This window comes from Mytilus edulis, chromosome 2 (assembly GCF_963676685.1).
Source record: "Mytilus edulis chromosome 2, xbMytEdul2.2, whole genome shotgun sequence".
Taxonomy (NCBI): domain Eukaryota; kingdom Metazoa; phylum Mollusca; class Bivalvia; order Mytilida; family Mytilidae; genus Mytilus; species Mytilus edulis.
In genome coordinates, this window is record NC_092345.1 from 4346326 (window position 1) to 4366125 (window position 19800).

General features: G+C 32.1%; 1 protein-coding gene across 1 annotated transcript; it reads left to right on the forward strand.

Moving 5' to 3' along the window:
• Window positions 1-269: 269 nt before the first annotated feature.
• LOC139510411 (perlucin-like protein) lies at window positions 270-16326 on the forward strand. The gene is made up of 6 exons (XM_071296994.1): window positions 270-296; window positions 2916-2997; window positions 4096-4236; window positions 12529-12575; window positions 14792-14873; window positions 16076-16326. The coding sequence occupies exons 1-6, from the start codon at window positions 270-272 to the stop codon at window positions 16324-16326; spliced, it is 630 nt and encodes a 209-aa protein (XP_071153095.1).
• The last annotated feature ends 3474 nt before the right edge of the window (window positions 16327-19800 follow it).

Below are 19800 nucleotides of genomic sequence, written 5' to 3' on the forward strand. Positions count from 1 at the left end.
AACAATTATACTTTTGTGAAATTTTTCAATCAATGTTATATTTTCACAAATGTCTCCATCAGTGGGGACTCATTCCCTTAAATTCTCACATTTTAAAGTAAACTTAACCTGAATAATTCTAAAAAAAAAAAGATAACAACAAAAAAGTACATTTAAATACGTTTGTTTGATGTTACTAGTTTTGAAATTTCTTTTCCTTTTTAAACAATTGACAGAAAATGTTAACGTTTATAACAATTTTAATTTCAGTACAGAAAGAATATTTTGAAATGGATAAAACATGGGAAGAATCTAAGGTACATGTATATTAATTATTTCTAATATAACAAATTAACAAATAATGCCCATTGATCTTTGAAACCTTCAAGCTAGATGAAATTTGGTTTTTTTATAATATTTTTGGTGGTAGACTTTGATAGAATTAGTGGTCTTTTATTGTAGTCTTTCAGAAAATGAAGAGGACCAGGTTATCTTCATATATAAATATTATCTCATTATGGTGTAATGATGAAAATGGTTTAAAATTGTCAAGTTGTCAGTTATAATTAGAACAATATATATCGTAAAGTACAGATTTAGTCATGTTTTCAGTTAAGATTTAAGATTGAAAAGTTGTTAATTGTATTGAAAGAGGCAGATAGCACTTTCAGTCCTGTAGTTGGTGAGTTTAAAGTCAATATTGGATGCCTCGTCTTCATTTTAATCTGGTTTAATTCAATACACTATAAATACAACTTGAGTTCACCATTTTAAAAAAGCAAGTCCATCATTTACAACAAATCTTTAAATAAGGTTTGTTTGATCATTAAAATGTGAACATTCCATTCTGTAAAGTGGAGTGTCACTCACAATTCTTCACGCAACTAAGACAAATAATTGATTCAATTTCATGAAATTACATGTTGATCAAACAGAATCAGGAATTAATTCTTTGATAAATAACTTTAATCAGATATTTATTGTTTTTCAAAGAAAAAAAATCTTATTGTTGAAAATCTATTTTATCTGTCCTTGAACAGACGCTTATTTTTTAAACAAGAACATTTTGTATAAAAAAATCCAATGAGGATTCATTTATTAGGTCATCTTATTGTATTGTTTATAAGTGTTACAGAAAATTTACGACTCTATAGACAGGATCTAGTAAATCCATTTGAAGCTTTAAGAGATTATAATATTTAAGCCTATAAAGAAAAAAACTTCTGAATAAATTTTTATGTGATGGTGGAGATTCAAGGGGATAATCAAAAGACAGTTGTGGCCTATGATTCTGAAGTAGTGTGAACCCTTAGATAATGGTATAATTAGTAATTATTAGGACAATTACATGCATTATTAAACATGTTATACAATACGGCAACGACAATGAAACAAGAAACCTAGCACCAAAAGCACGTACATTGTGTACCTAACTGAGTTATGAATTATTTCAAGTTAAGGTAGGAACTTGAATTAGGGTTGTGGACCTTTCAGTTTAGAGTGTCAAACTTTCTGGACCTTCCATTACCAAATGTTAATTTGAACCCCTGCAATATGTCAGCAGAAGACTTGTTAAACTATTTTAATGAAACATTAGTAAACAGGACATAGATAAACTACTAGCTGATACAGAGAAATGTATACAATTGCATGAGCTAAATTTTAAAATTTCTGATTAACAAATTTTTAATGCACTGAACACTTTAAAAAATACGAAAGCCTGTGGAATTGACCAAATACCAAATGAGTAGCTAAATTATAGGTTTTACATATTCTGCCAACCCCTGTTGAAAACAAATTAATTTTCCTGTGATTTTGTGTAAAAATCCTAAACATAAATCACCAAAGATCATAGTAACTACAAGGGAATTGATATAAGTAGCAATATTTGTAAGCTGTTTACTAGAATATTATTTTATGTTCACTAGACTAGAAATATATTTTTATTTAGAAAACAGAGCATTATATCCCAAGAACAAATTAATTTCTCTAAAAACGTGACAAGTGACAAAAACTATGTATAAAAAATAATTATAAATGATTTTAAATCTTATCAGAAGAAACCTGTGACTCAATATTGCCATCAAATACTTCATTTGTTAAAAAAACGAAATCTCTAGCTTTTAATTCGTCACGCCGTACTAAAGATTCGATATTTTTATAAAAAGACACACACATTAAAAATATAAAACATTATACTTATCTTGGTGTAACTTAAGTACATCGTACAGCTTTCAGAAGCCAAAAATATGTTATATAAATAAGCTTTAAGCTTTCTTTAAATAAACTAAATATTTCACTAAATATAAACCTAAACTTTCCCGAGGTAAATTGAAAAAGGAAATAAAATGGAGAATGGAAACGGGGAATGTGTCAAAGAGACAACAACCCGACCATAAAGAAGACAACTGCAGAAGGTCACCAACAGGTCTTCAATGCAGCGAGAAATTCCCGCACCCGGAGGCGTCCTTCAGTTGGCCCCTAAACAAATATATATACTAGTTCAGTGATAATGAACGCCATACTAAACTCCAAATTGTACACAAGAAACTAATATTAAACAAAAAATACAAGACTAACAAAGGCCAGAGGCTCCTGACTTTTGACAGGTGCAACACTCCGGCGGGGTTAAACATGTTTATGAGATCTCAACCCTCCCCCTATACCTCTAGCCAATGCAGAAAAGTAAACGCATAACAATACACACATTAAAATTCAGTTCAAGAGCAGTCCGAGTCTGATGTCAGAAGAGTCACTATTCAAACGACAAAATCACAAGCTCAAACACTTCAAACAAATGGATAACAACTGTCATATTCCTGTCTAAGTTGAACAATGATACCGAAATTATCTATATCTTTTGACTTTCTTAAGATCTAAAAAAAACGAGAAAGTGCATTTTCATGTTTATTCATTCGGCATTTTAATATTTGCAGGAGTTTTGTGAGACCTGGGGAGGAAGATTGGCGACTGTTTCAAGTGTTTCCGAGAATGAGCATATGATCAGACGGCTTGGTGGTAAGTAAATGAATCACCTTAGGTTGACCATCGGGGGTCAAAGTTTGTTTCATTTATTCTTATCTATTTTTTCTGTTTGGCATGAGTGTTATCTGCCTGTGAATGTTTATCTCCCTTCTTCTTATTTCTGATGTTTTTATCATATGGAAAGTTTAAATCATCTGAATTCCATTGTAAAAGAGAATGAAACCTTAAGAATATTGTCCCAAGATAAACCCTTTTGATATTGTTAACGTTCGGTTTGATTTAAGTTTTTAAGCATAATAGTTATATGATCATAGATACCAGGATTAAAATGTGTACGCGCGATGTGCGTTTCGTCTACAAAAGTCTCATTAGTGACGCTAAATCAAAATATGCTGTATTTCAAGTTTTTACGAGAAAATGGTGAATAACACCTGGGTTTAAAGCTAGCTAAACCTCTCATTTGTATGACAGTCGCATCAAATTCCATTATATTAACAACGGTGTGTGAACAAAAAAAACAGACATAAGCGTTCAACATGTCAAAATTAGAGAGGTGCAGCAGACATCATTGTGTTACAATATTATATTGCATCTTTCGTTAGATAGTTAAAATTATGTTATCCCTTTCCCATTCCTTGCCCGATAAATATGTACATAGATAAGATTGTTATTTTATCGTATAATTAGAATGTCCCGTTTTTATTCTTTTAAGAAAAGAGTTCTATGATAGCATTTTCATACCTGGTAAATATTTTTAAGGGTAAAACACAAGTGTCAAGCTCATCAAATTGAGGTATTAAAAATTATTGGAACTTATATTAATCAATGTTTCGAATTAAGGAAACTATCAATATAGTTCATAAATATCTATATGTGCCCCATTAAGAATATTTGCCCCTATATATTTATTCGATCTATTTATAACTGCTTTTTACACAAATTGTTATGGGTTTGGTCCGACTGTGGCGTATGATCATAATATTAAGTTGATTTTATTCAAATTTATATATGATTATATAATGATATTATTTGTCATTTCATTATGAAAAAAGGATTGCAATTAAGTTTTCATTCATCATGGACCTTTTAATTGGAATGAATATATGTTTATATTTATCTGTTATATTTCAGCTGCAACCTCAGTATGGATAGGAGGAACCGACTTGAAATCTGAAGGTACATGGGTGTGGACCAATTATTCACAAGAAGAAAAGCTGATTCAACCAACTTTCTGGGGACCGAAACAACCAAACAACTATAACAATCAAGACTGTTTGGCATACTTTAAGTTTCATAACAACGGCATCACATGGTTTTTAGACGGATACGCATGGGATGATGATGAGTGCCAGTTTCAATTTCATTTCATGTGTGAGAAGTGATATATAAATATCTTATTCACGGGTGTCATTCGGTTTAACGAGAGAAATGATCGTGAAAGAATATTTAACGGTGGTCAAGTATTGCGAGAAATCGTGAATGCTCTGGTACTGGATCGTGAAAATAATGAAATCGAGAAAATATATGAAAGATCAGTAAATAATCCAATATAATTAATTATACAGACAAATTTACAACAAAATAACACTGTCTGTCAAAATGGTTCAACATTATGATCAGTATGTGAGAAAATACAGTTTTAAAAGTACATAGTTTTCACAAAACAACAAAAGGCAGATCGCTTCTCGACAGTTCAATGACATAAAAATGTAAACAAGCATGATTCTTTTCACAAATTCAAATAAAATAAACTGCTTTTATCTGAATAAGGGCATTCTATAAAGTATTTGAATAAATCAAATGGTTCTCATAGTTATTTTGTATAAAAATGATCTGAAACTTGGTAGAAATAATTTTTCGGATCGTGAAAGATCACGTACCGCTTTTTGAAGATCGTGAAAAGGATCGTGAAAGATCTGATGCTACGAAGACGTTCAAATTATTCTTCAATCATATGATAGCTAATATTTCTTATTGATATAGAGATATACTTGACCACCGTTAGATATTTTTTCACGATCATTTCTCTCGTTAAACCGAATGACGCCCGTGTTATCTACTTTATCAATTTCCTGGTTATAATGTTATATCAATGTATTTTACTTGATCTTTCTTTTTGTATATTGTGTCTGGAATCTTTTTTCATATATAAAGTATATAGGTAATTTTTTTTCAGAGACAAGTGACTGTGATTATTTTATTATTTTATTATTTTGTTCTTTCACATTTTGTCGGTAACTTGTGACTCAAAAAAAAAAAGAAGGTAAAAAGCAAAAAATCATAAAGAAACGAAAATACTGATACTGATGTAGCAACAATCCCGCATTGTTATAAAGTATTGGACCAATTATTGTTTAGTACCATTACTGGTCTTAGCTAGTATATACTCACCTGATGATGTAGCAACAATCCCGCATTGTTATAAAGTATTGGAACAATTATTGTTTAGTACCATTACTGGCCTTAGTTAGTGTTTACTCACCTGATGATGTAGCAACAATCCCGCATTGTTATAAAGTATTGGACCAATTATTGTTTAGTACCATTACTGGCCTTAGTTAGTGTTTACTCACCTGATGATGTAGCAACAATCCCGCATTGTTATAAAGTATTGGACCAATTATTGTTTAGCACCATTACTAGCCTTAGTTAGTATATAATCACCTGATGATGTAGCAACAATCCCACATTGTTATAAAGTATTGGACTAATTATTGTTTAGTACCATTACTGGTCTTAGTTAGTTTTTACTCACCTGATGATGTAGCAACAATCCTGCATTGTTTTAAAGTATTGGACCAATTATTGTTTAGCACTATTACTGGCCTTAGTTAGTGTTTACTCACCTGATGATGTAGCAACAATCCCACAGTGTTATAAAGTATTGGACCAATTATTGTTTAGTACCATTACTCGCCTCAGTTAGTATTTACTCACCTGATGATGTAGCAACAATCCGACATTGTTATAAAGTATTGGACCAATTATTGTTTAGTACCATTACTGGCCTCAGTTAGTATTTACTCACCTAATGATGTAGCAACAATCCCACATTGTTATAATGTATTGGACCAATTATTGTTGAGTACCATTACTGGTCTTAGTTAGTGTATACTCACCTGATGATGTAGCAACAATCCCACATTGTTATAAAGTATTGGACCAATTATTGTTTAGCACCATTACTAGCCTAAGTTAGTGTTTACTCACCTGATGATGTAGCAACAATCCCGCATTGTTATAAAGTATTGGACCAATTATTGTTTAGCACCATTACTGGCCTTAGTTAGTGTTTACTCACCTGATGATGTAGCAACAATCCCACATTGTTATAAAGTATTGGACCAATTATTGTTTAGTACCATTACTGGTCTCAGTTAGTATTTACTCACCTGATGATGTAGCAACAATCCCGCATTGTTATAAAGTATTGGACCAATTATTGGTTAGCACCATTACTGGCCTTAGTTAGTATTTACTCACCTGATGCTGTAGCAACAATCCCGCATTGTTATAAAGTTCTGAACCAATTATTGTTTAGTACCATTACTGGCCTTAGTTAGTGTTTACTCACCTGATGATGTAGCAACAATCCCGCATTGTTATAAAGTATTTAACCAACTATTGTTTAGTACCGTTACTGGCCTTAGTTAGTGTTTACTCACCTGATGATGTAGCAACAATCCCGCATTGTTATAAAGTATTGGACCAATTATTGTTTAGTACCATTACTGGTCTCAGTTAGTGTTTACTCACCTGATGCTGTAGCAACAATCCTGCATTGTTATAAAGTTCTGAACCAATTATTGTTTAGTACCATTACTGGCCTTAGTTAGTGTTTACTCACCTGATGATGTAGCAACAATCCCGCATTGTTATAAAGTATTTAACCAACTATTGTTTAGTACCGTTACTGGCCTTAGTTAGTGTTTACTCACCTGTTGATGTAGCAACAATCCCGCATTGTTATAAAGTATTGGACCAATTATTGTTTAGCACTATTACTGGCCTAAGTTAGTGTTTACTCACCTGATGATGTAGCAACAATCCCGCATTGTTATAAAGTATTGGACCAATTATTGTTTAGCACTATTACTGGCCTTAGTTAGTGTTTACTCACCTGATAATGTAGCAACAATCCCGCATTGTTATAAAGTATTGGACCAATTATTGTTTAGCACTATTACTGGCCTTAGTTAGTGTTTACTCACCTGATGATGTAGCAACAATCCCGCATTGTTATAAAGTATTGAACCAATTATTGTTTAGTATCATTACTGGCCTTAGTTAGTGTATACTCACCTGATGATGTAGCAACAATCCCGCATTGTTATAAAGTATTGAACCAATTATTGTTTAGTACCATTACTGGCCTTAGTTAGTGTTTACTCACCTGATGATGTAGCAACAATCCCGCATTGTTATAAAGTATTGAACCAATTATTGTTTAGTACCATTACTGGCCTTAGTTAGTGTTTACTCACCTGATGATGTAGCAACAATCCCGCATTGTTATAAAGTATTGGACCAATTATTGTTTAGTACCATTACTGGCCTTAGTTAGTGTTTACTCACCTGATGATGTAGCAACAATCCCGCATTGTTATAAAGTATTGGACCAATTATTGTTTAGTACCATTACTGGCCTTAGTTAGTGTTTACTCACCTGATGATGTAGCAACAATCCGACATTATTATAAAGTATTGGACCAATTATTGTTTAGTACCATTACTGGCCTTAGTTAGTGTTTACTCACCTGATGATGTAGCAACAATCCCGCATTGTTATAAAGTTCTGAACCAATTATTGTTTAGTACCATTACTGGCCTTAGTTAGTGTTTACTCACCTGATGATGTAGCAACAATCCGATATTGTTATAAAGTATTGAACCAATCATTGTTTAGTACCATTACTGGCCTTAGTTAGTGTTTACTCACCTGATGATGTAGCAACAATCCCGCATTGTTATAAAGTATTGAACCAATCATTGTTTAGTACCATTACTGGCCTTAGTTAGTGTTTACTCACCTGATGATGTAGCAACAATCCGACATTGTTATAAAGTATTGAACCAATCATTGTTTAGTACCATTACTGGCCTTAGTTAGTGTTTACTCACCTGATGATGTAGCAACAATCCCGCATTGTTATAAAGTTCTGAACCAATTATTGTTTAGTACCATTACTGGCGTTAGTTAGTGTTTACTCACTTGATGTTTCTTTTCTTTTGTTGGTGCATGAATTTACATTATCTCGTTGGTTGATAATTTTCTGGTCTTTCATTCCTGTCAAAAATTGAAAATGGAAATGAGGAATGTGTCAAAGAGACAACAACCCGACTATACAGCCGAAGGCCACCAATGGGTCTTTAATGCAGCGAGAAACTCCCGCACCCGGAATTTACATAGCTAATTTGATAAAAAGCTAATTTGATAAAAGTGTTCAATATCCTTCAATAGAATACGTCTACGGTGGCTGGATGTATGTTTTTTATATTATTTTCTTGTCGGATTTTATTTTGTACATATATCATATATTTATGTTGATTTACACGTCACTATAATAAACAGTTTACATATAGTAATGAATAAAAGTATTTTTTATAGAATAATGCATACACGAAAAAATTATTGTCACCGCGAAATAAAAAGTTTCAAGTATGTGGAAAGGTTAGGTTCATCAATAGTTTTCACGTATGATAGATCTATTTGTCAAGATAGGAAAGCAATGCATGTAAGTGTAAAACACAAAACAACATAAGCACGTACTGAGTACTAAATTGCAGCATAGTGAATGTTTAACATAATTTTAATATCTGGTACTGGGCAAACATCAAAGCGGGGGTAATCCATTATATAAGTGACCTTCAGGTTTCAGACAGGATACATGTAGATAGATGTCAGACCACCAATTCACTCATTCTAATTTAGAACAGGTGTCACAGTATCCCTTCCATGACAAAAAGTAGTCATTTTGGTGCCAACAAATTTAAAAAAAAAGAAGAAAAATTTTGTAAAAGAGATATACATATACCAATATAAAAAGACCATTTCGAGCGCAAACTTACCTGTTCATGGTCTAAAAAAGATGTGATATGATTGCTAATCAGCAAACTCCCCAAAAGAGACCAAACGACACAGAAATCAAAATACAACATAGAAAACTAAAACTGAACGAATACAAAACCTCCTAAATACCCTGCATAAACTCAGGTGCTTTTGAAGGGTAAGCAGTCTGTCTTTCATATAATTTTATAACATTTAAAAGACTAAAAAAGAGTGTCAGGACCAATTAAAGTTGTATATTAAATAAAGGAAAGATCAAAACAAAACAAACAAGTCACTCCAGAAAAGCAGACTTGCAGAGTCACACAAGAAGAAAACTTACAGGAATAATAGCAAGCAAGGTAGAGGTCCAGATCAAAACTACCATTGTCTTCTTTTACCATAGAGTTTAACGTCACCAAGAAACAGTAAAGATGACAAAGTGAAAGAAACACCTCTTGACTGTTATATTATGAATGTTATATATATATTTTTCATAATTTTATTTTGTTATTCGTAAGGTCGTTCTTTTCTCAGATGAATAGTTTTTTTGTTTTTAATGATGGTATGGTTTTTTCCTCATTGTTGAAAGCCGTACGGTTGCACATAACTGCTAAAAACCTCTTCGTTTGAACTTTGATGGATAATTGTCCCATTATCAATCATACCATATCTCCTTTTAATATTTATAAATCTGCTATTAAAGTGGCGCAACCAGTTCGAACAGGCTAATCAAAGGCATTTAATGTGTTATACCTTTTTGATCTTTTGGTCCTCGATGCTGTTCAACTTTGTACTCGTTTCGGCTTTCAAACTTTTGTATCTGTGCGTCACACATAGGTCTTGTGTGGACAAAATACACTTCTGGCGTATTAAAATTTTGAACTTGTTGCCTTTTGTTGGCTGTTGTTCGTGTGATTCTTTGTCAATTGTGTTCTCCAATTTATTTATATTGTTGTCCTGTGTTGTCATTTTGATGTTATATTTCACATGGCCATAAAAGTGCGAGGTTTGACATGCCACAAAACCAGGTTCAACCCACCATTTTTTCCTTTAAAAATGCCCTGTACCAAGTCAGGAATATGGTCATTGTTATATTATAGTTCGTTTCTTTGTGTATTACATTATAACGTTGTGTCGTTTGTTTTCTCTTATTTTTTAGTGTAAATTCACATTGCAATAAGACGTGTCACGGTACTTGTCTATCCCAAATTCATGGGATTTTGTCTATATGTGTTACATTTTAGTGTTATGTCGTTGTTCTCCTCTTATATTTAATGCGTTTCCCTCGGTTTTAGTTTGTTATCCCGATTTTGTTTTTTGTCCATGGATTTATGAGTTTTGAACAGCGGTATACTACTGTTGCCTTTATTTATACAAGACATCCGTTTTGTCTTCATAATACCCACAAAGGCTCTCGAATCAAACAATGTTGCCATCGTTAGTGAAAATCAATCGTTATATATCATTTTATTAGACTAAATTGAATATAAAATCTGATAACTGGCAGAAAACCTACTCCTGTTTTGCAAGATAATATATAGGATTTCATAATCAGCCAATCGTTTCGTTTTATCATAATTTTATTGTAATTTTTTTAGCGAAGCAAATTGAATCAAATATGTCAATAAGACATTGAAAGATGGACAAGATAGTTATATGTGTAATATTAACAACATGTTTATGTACTATTTTATATTCATTGGAACTCAGGCAACAAATTTACCAGATAGAGATAAATACCAAATTTGTATCTTTACCGACGACTAAGATCTTGGTAAATAGCTTTGTCGCTTGTGCATCGAACTGTCTTTCAAATGGAGTCTGCTGTGCGGCTAGTTATCACAAAACTACAAAAGAATGCTATCTGGTTGTCAAGGACTACTGTTATAATGAGACCGAATCAGAAAGTGACTGGAAAATCCTCCGTTTAAAACTGTGTAAGTGAATTTTGTGCTTTCTTATTTATTCGTTTAATAGATGACTTAGACTTTTTTCAAGCCTTTTTATTAAGTCATTTTATGACCGTTTTGCTGTTTCATAGTATGACTTACATTGATATGCCAAGATCATTCCTGTCTCTTTTAAATTGTTTCATATTTTTCTTAAGGTCCATATAAATGCTTGTCGAAAATTGTACATGGTAAGCGCATTCACAACTGTAAAAATATTTATTAATATAAATATTATCATAGTAACCAGATTAAACATGTTGACAATATCATATTATCAACATGTCTTCGTAGGCTTTGATGGGCTCATTCTAAGGTAATCTCGGACGTCGAATCACTAGCAGCATTGGTGGTCTTATTCTCAAGTTATTGTCAATTTATGACTTTGTACTATCATGAGCAACACGACGGGTGCCACATGAAGAGAAGGGTACGCTTACCATTTTGGAGCAACTGAGATCACCCTTAGTTGTTTGTTGATTTAGTGTTTTTCATCAATTGCGCTAATAGTTTATTTTCTACTTTTGAATTTGAATGTTTCTTTAGTATCCTATACCTCTCTATTAAGTAGCCCGTCGAATCATCAGAGTCTTGTGTGGCCTTATTCTCAAATAAAGTAGCGCGTCGAATCTTCAGGGTCTTGTGTGGCCTTATTCTCAAATAAAGTAGCGCGTCCAATCTTCAGTGGTTTTTGTGGTCTTAATTTCACTCCAAGGAATTATTAAATAATTCCAGCATGTCATTTATAACCAAAAAAAAATCAGTATTTGTTAGAACATTTGTACAAAGAAGATAACATACATCAGGTTTTGTTTTCATTTTACATGAACAGTCTTTCAACTGAAATACATTCCTTCAGAATTTACATATTTCATTCAAGATATCGACCGACTATTTTCTGTTTTATTACAATACAAGCAGAAATTCGATTTGCATTAAAACATATCTGTAAAGGGTAATGATTGTTGTCACACAAATTTCTGATCAATATAAAAAGCAACAAAGAACTGTTACATAAGTGGAGGTATTAAAAGCTATAATACCAGGTTTAACCCAGAATGTTTTCGTTAATTCCAAGCCATATCTTTGACAATCGTTTCAATGGTTGATGTAGACAAACGTTTGGTCTTCGGGTTTTTTTTATTATCTTTTTTATTATCTTTTTTTGTTTATATATCTTCCATACATATGGAAGATTTACCTACCTTCACTACCTATACCTGCTTGCACTGCAACAAAAAAGAGATAAATATGAGTCAACTCTAAGACATATATCTGTATATTATTCTCTGTAGAAAAGAAAAAAAACACTTTTGTGAAATTTATCAACCAATGTTATATTTTGACAAATGTTATATTTTGCAAATGTCTCCATCAGTGAGGATTAATTCCCTTAAGTTCTCACATTTTAAAGAAAAGTTAACCTGAATAAGTTTCAAAAACAAGATTACAACAAAAAGTACATTTAAATACGTTTATTTGATATCATTACTTGTTTTTAAATTTCTATTCCTTTTTCAAACAATTGACAGAAAATGTTAACGCTTATAACAATATTCATTTCAGTACAGAAAGAATATTTTGAAATGGATAAAACATGGGAAGAGTCTAAGGTATATTAGATATTTTTAATAGAACAAATTTACAAATAATGCCCATTGATCTTTGATGTGTTAAACCTTCAAGTTAGATGAAATTTATTTTCATTATAACCTTTTTGGTAGAAGACTTATGTAGTCTGAAGAGGACCAGGTTGTCTTCATATATAAATATTATCTCATTATGGTGTAATGATGAAAATTGTTTAAAATTGTCAAATTTTCACTTATAATTAGAACACTATCTATTGTAAAGTACCGATTTAGTCATGTTTTCAGTTAAGATTAAAAAGATGTTAATTGTATTAGAAGAGCAGATATCACTTACAGTCCTGTAGTTGGTGAGTTTAATGTCAATATTGGATGCCCCGTCTTCATTTTAATCTGATTTAATTCAATACACTATAAATATAACTTGAGTTCAACATTTCAAAAAAGCGAGTCCATCATTTACAACAAATCTTTAAATGAGGTTTGTTTGATCATTAAAATGTGAACATTCCATTCTGTAAAGTGGAGTGTCACTCACAGTCTTCACGCAACTAAGAGGAATGATTCGTTCAATTTCATGAAATTACATGTAGATCAAACAGAATCAGGAATTAATACTTTAATAAATAGCTTTGATCAGATTATTTATTATGTTTCAAAGAAAAAAAAAATATTGTTCAAAATCTATTTTATCTGTCCTTGAAAAGAAGTTTATTTTTTAAACAAGAAAATTTAGTAAAAAAATTTCAATAAGGATTCAATTATAAGATTATCTTATTGTATTGCTTATAAGTGTTACAGAAAATTTAGGATCTAGTAAATCCATTTGAAGCTTTAATAGATTATAATATTTAAGCCTATAAAAAAACTTTATAAAACTTTATGTCCTTACGTGTGGATTTGTTCTTGTGATTTTGTGTAAAAATAAATCATAAATCAGGTGACACCAAAGAACATAGTAGTACAGGGGAATTGATATAAGTAGTAATACTGGTAAGCTGTTTACTAAAATATAAATTTTATGTTTACTAGACTAGAAATATATTTTATTTAGAAAACAGAGCATTATATCCCAAGAACAAATTAATTTATCTAAAAACAAAGTGACCAGTGACAAAAACTATGTGTAAAAAAATAATTATGAATGATTTCAAATCTAATTAGATGAAACCTGTGACCCAATATAGCCATCAAATACTTCATTTAATTGTCTTCTTTATGCTGATGATCTCACACCTATTTCGGGCACTCAATAATTTTAACATTTATTGTGAAAATTGGAATTATAAAGTCAGCTAAAAAAAAACGAAATCTCTAGTTTTTAATTCATCACGCCGTACTAAAGATTCGATGCTTTTATAAAAAGACACATATATCAAAAATATAAAACATTATACTTATCTTGCTGTAACTTAAAGTACATCGAACAGCTTTTAGAAGCAAAAAATATTTTATATAAATAAGGTTTAAGCTATCTTTAAATAAAACTAAATATTTCACTAAATATAAACCTAAACTTTCCCCTCTAATGCACATGTTCGACCAGATAGTGTAATCTGTATTATTATATGACTCAGAAATATGGGGCTGTTTTAATTCAAAAGTAAAATCCAAAAAACACTGAACTCCGAGGTAAATTGAAAAAAAGAAATAAAATTTAGAATGGAAATGGGGAATGTGTCAAAGAGACAACAACCCGACCATAGAGAAGACAATAGCAGAAGGTCACCAACAGGTCTTCAATGCAGCGAGAAATTTCCGCACCCGGAGGCTTCCTTCAGCTGGCCCCTAAACAAATATATATACTAGTTCAGTGATAATGAAAGCCATACTAAACTCCAAATTGTACTCAAGAAACTAAAATTAAAAATAATGCAAGACTAACAAAGGCCAGAGGCTCAAGACTTGGGACAGGCGCAAACATGCAGCGGGGTTAAAAATGTTTATGAGATCTCAACCCTCCCTCTATACCTCTAGCCAATGCAGAAAAGTAAACGCATAACAATACACACATTAAAATTCAGTTCAAGAGAAGTCCGAGTCTGATGTCAGAAGAATCACTAATCAAACGGTAAAATCACAAGCTCAAACACATCAAACAAATGGATAACAACTGTCATATTCCTGTCTAAGTTAAACAATGATACCGAAATTATCTCTTTCTTTTGACTTTGTTAAGATCCTAAAAAACGAGAAAGTGCATTTTCATGTTTATTCATTCAGCATTTTAATATTTGCAGGAGTTTTGTGAGACCTGGGGAGGAAGATTGGCGACTGTTTCAAGTGTTTCTGAGAATGAACATATGATCAGACAGCTTGGTGGTAAGTTAATGAAGCACCTTAGGTGTACCATCGGGGGTCAAAGTTTGTTTCATTTATTCTTATCTATTTTGTCTGTTTGGCATGAGTGTTATCTACCTGTGAATGTTTATCTTCCCCTCTTCTTATTTCTGATTTTTTTATCATATGGAAAGTTTAAATCATCTGAATTCCATTGTAAAAGAGAATGAAACCTTAAGAATATTGTCCCAAGATAAACCCTTTTGATATTGTTAACGTTCGTTTTTTTTTTTTGTGTTCGATTTAAGTTTTTAAGCATAATATGCAAGTAATATGATCATAAATACCAGGATTAAAATGTGTACCCGCGATGGGCGTTTCGTCTACAAAAGTCTCATCAGTGACGCTAAATCAAAATATGCAAGTTTTTACGAAAAATGGTGGATAACACCTGGGTTTAAAGCTAGCTAAACCTCTCATTTGTATTACAGTCGCATCAAATTGCATTATATTGACAACGATGTGTGAACAAAAAAAAACAGGCATAAGCGTTTAACATGTCAAAATTAGAGAGGTGCAGCAGACATCATTGTGTTACAATATTATAAAGCATCTTTCGTTAGATAGTTTAAATTATGTTATCCCCTTCCCATTCCTTGCCCGATAAATATATACAAAGATAAGATTGTTATTTTATCGTATAATAAGAATGCCCCGTTTTTATTCCTTTAAGAAAAGAGTTCTATGATAACATTTTCATACCTGGTATATATTTTTAAGGGTAAAACACAAGTGTCAAGCTCAAATTGAGGCATTGAAAATTATTGGAACTTATATTAATCAATGTTTCGAATTAAAGAAACTATATGCGTTTCCCTCGGTTTCAGTTTGTTACCCCGATTTTGTTTTTTGTCCATGGATTTATGAGTTTTGAACAGCGGTATACTACTGTTGCCTTTATTTATTCAATATAGTACATAAATGTCTATATGTGCCCCATTTAGAATATATGCCCCTATATATTTATTCGATCTATTTATAACTGCTTTTAAAACAAATTCTTATGGGTTTGGTCCGACTGTGGCGTATGATCATAATATTAAGTGTATTCAAATTTATATATGATTATGTAATGAAATTATTTGTCATTCAATTATGAAAAAAGGATTGCAATAAAGTTTTCATTCATCATGGACCTATTAATTGGAATGAATATATGTTTATATGTATCTGTTATATTTCAGGTGCAAGCTCAATATGGATAGGGGGATCAGACTTGAAATCTGAAGGTACATGGGTATGGAACAATTATTCACAAGAAGAAAAGCTGATTCAACCAACTTTCTGGGGACCGAACCAACCAAACAACTATAACAATCAAGACTGTTTGGCATACTTTAAGTTTTATAACGACGGTAACACTTGGTTTTTAGACGGATACGCATGGGATGATGATGAGTGCCAGTATCAATATCATTTCATGTGTGAGAAGTGATATATAAATATCTTATCCACGGGTGTCATTCGGATTAACGAGAGAAATGATCGTGAAAGAATAATTAACGGTGGCCAATATTGTAAGACGATCGTGAAAGCTCTGGTACCGGATCATGAAAGAAATTTAATCGGGAAGACATATGAAAGATCAGTAAATAATCCAATTTAATCAATTACACAGACAAATTTACAACAAAATAACACTGTCAGTCAAAATGGTTCAACATTATAATCAGTATGTGAGAAAATACAGTTTTAAAAGTACAAGACAACAAAAGGCAGATTGCTTCTCGACATTTCAATGACATAAAAATGTAAACAAACATGATTTTTTTTACAAATTCAAATAAAATAAACTACTTTTATCTGAATAAGGGCATTTTTTTTGAATAAATCAAATGGTTCTCATAGTTATTTTGTATAAAAATAATCTGAAACTTGATAAAAATAGAAATATTTACACAAAATCGATTTTTCGGAACGTGAAAGATCACGTACCGCTTTTTGAAGATCGTGAAAAGGATCGTGAAAGATCTTATGCTACGAAGACGTTCAAATTATTCTTCAATTATATGATAGTTAATATTTCTTATTGATATAGAGATATACTTGACCACCGTTAGATATTTTTTCACGATCATTTCTCTCGTTCAACCGAATGACACCCGGGTTATCTACTTTATCAATTTCCTGGTTATAATGTTATATCAATGTATTTTACTTGATTTTACTTTTTGTATAAAAAAAAGTGTTACAACCACAGGTACTTGTGTCTGGAATCTTTTTTCATTTCTAAAGTATATAGGTATTTTTTCCAAAGACAAGTGACCGTGATTATAACTTTGTTTTTAGAGTGCAGGACTTTGTTCTTTCACATTTTGCCGGTGTCTGGTGACTCAACAAAAAGAATTTAAAAAGCAAAAAATCATAAAGAAAGGAAAATACTGATACTGAGGTATTGTTATAAAGTATTGAACCAATTATTGTTTAGTACCATTGCTGGCCTAAGTAAGTGTTTACTCACCTGATGAGGTAGCAACAATCCCGCATTGTTATAAAGTATCGAACAAATCATTGTTTAATACCATTACTGGCCTTAGTTAGTGTATACTCACCTGATGATGTAGTAACAATCCCGCATTGTTATAAAGTATTGAATCAATTATTGTTTAGCACCATTACTGGCCTTAGTTAGTGTTTACTCACCTGATGATGTAGTAACAATCCCGCATTGTTATAAAGTATTGGACCAATCATTGTTTAGTACCATTACTGGCCTTAGTTAGTGTTTACTCACCTGATGAAGTAGCAACAATCACACATTAATATAAAGTATTGAACCAATTATTGTTTAGCACCATTACTGGCCATAGTTAGTGCTTACTCACCTGATGATGTAGCAACAATCCCACATTGTTATAAAGTATTGAACCAATTATTGTTTAGCACCTTTACTGGTCTTAGTTAGTTTTTACTCACCTGATGATGTAGTACCAATCCCGCATTGTTATAAAGTATTGAACCAATTATAGTTTAGTACCATTACTGGTCTTAGTTAGTGTTTACTCACCTGATGAAGTAGCAACAATCCCACATTAATATAAAGTATTGAACCAGTTATTGTTAAGAACCATTACTGGCCATAGTTAGTGTTCACTCACCTGATGGTGTAGCAACAATCCCGCATTGTTATAAAGTATTGGACCAATCATTGTTTAGTACCATTACTGGCCTTAGTTAGTGTTTACTCACCTGATGATGTAGTAACGATCCCGCATTGTTATAAAGTATTGAACCAATTATTATTTAGTACCATTAATGGCCTTAGTTAGTGTTTACTCACCTGATGAAGTAACAACAATCCCACATTAATATAAAGTATTGAACCAATTATTGTTTAGCGCCATTACTGGCCATAGTTAGTGTATACTCACCTGATGAGGTAGCAACAATCCCGCATTGTTATAAAGTATTGAACCAATTATTGTTTAGCACCATAACTGACCTTAGTTAGTGTTTACTCACCTGATGAGGTAGCAACAATCCCGCATTGTTATAAAGTATTGAACCAATTATTGTTTATTACCATTACTGGCCTTAGTTAGTGTTTTCTCACCTGATGAGGTAGCAACAATCCCGCATTGTTATAAAGTATTGGACCAATTATTGTTTAGCACCATTACTGGCCTTAGTTAGTGTTTACTCACCTGATGATGTAACAACAATCCCGCATTGTAATAAAGTATTGGACCAATCATTGTTTAGTACCATTACTGGCCTTAGTTAGTGTTTACTCACCTGATGAGGTAGCAACAACCCCGCATTGTTATAAAGTATTGAACCAATCATTGTTTAGCACCATTACTGGCCTTAGTTAGTGTTTACTCACCTGATGAGATAGCAACAATCCCGCATTGTTATTAAGTATTGAACCATTCATTGTTTAGCACCATTACTGGTCTTAGTTAGTGTTTACTCACCTGATGTTTGTATTGTTGGTGCATGAATTTACATTATTTCGTTGGTTGATAATTTTCTGGTCTTTCATTCCTGTCAAAAACTGAAAATGGAAATAGGTAATGTGTCACAGAGACAACAACCTGACTAAAGAGCAAACAACAGCCAAAGGCCAACGATGGGTCTGTAATGCAGCGAGAAACTCCCGCACCCAGTTTTACATGGCTAATTTGATAAAAGTGTTCAATATCCTTCAATGGCATAAGTCTACGGTGGCCGAATGTATGTTTTTTTTTATATTATTTTCTTGTCGGATTTTATTTTGTTCATATATCATATATCTATGTTGATTTACACGTCACTATAATAAACAAATTACTTATAGTAATGAATGAAAGTATTGTTTTATAGAATAATGCATACACGCACGAGAAAAGTATTGTCACCGCTAAATAAAAAGATTCAAGTATGTGGAAAGGTTGGGTTTAATCTATTTGTCAAGATAGGAAAACAATGCATGTAAGTGTAAAACACAAAACAACATAAGCATTTAAATTGCAACATAGTGAATGTTTATCATAATTTTAATATCTGGTACTGGGCGAACATTACAGCGGGGGTAATCCATAATATAAGTGACCTTCAAGTTTCAGACAGGATACATGTACAGATGTCAGACCACCAATTCACTCATTCTAATTAGAACAGGTGTCAAAGTATCCCACCATGACAAAAATTAGTCATTGTTTACTTAAAATAACCAACAAATTTACAAAAAGTTGAAAACTTTTTTTGGAAGAAAAATACATATATACTAGTAGACCATTTCGAGCGCAATTTTACCTGTTCATGATATAGAAAAGAAAATGTGATATGACTGTCAATCAGACAACTCTCCACAAGAGACCAAATGACACAGAAATTAACCACTATAGGTCACCGTACGGCCTTCAACAATGAGAAATGCCATACAGCATGAGTTTGGATAAAAAAAAATGATGATTAATGGGCTCCA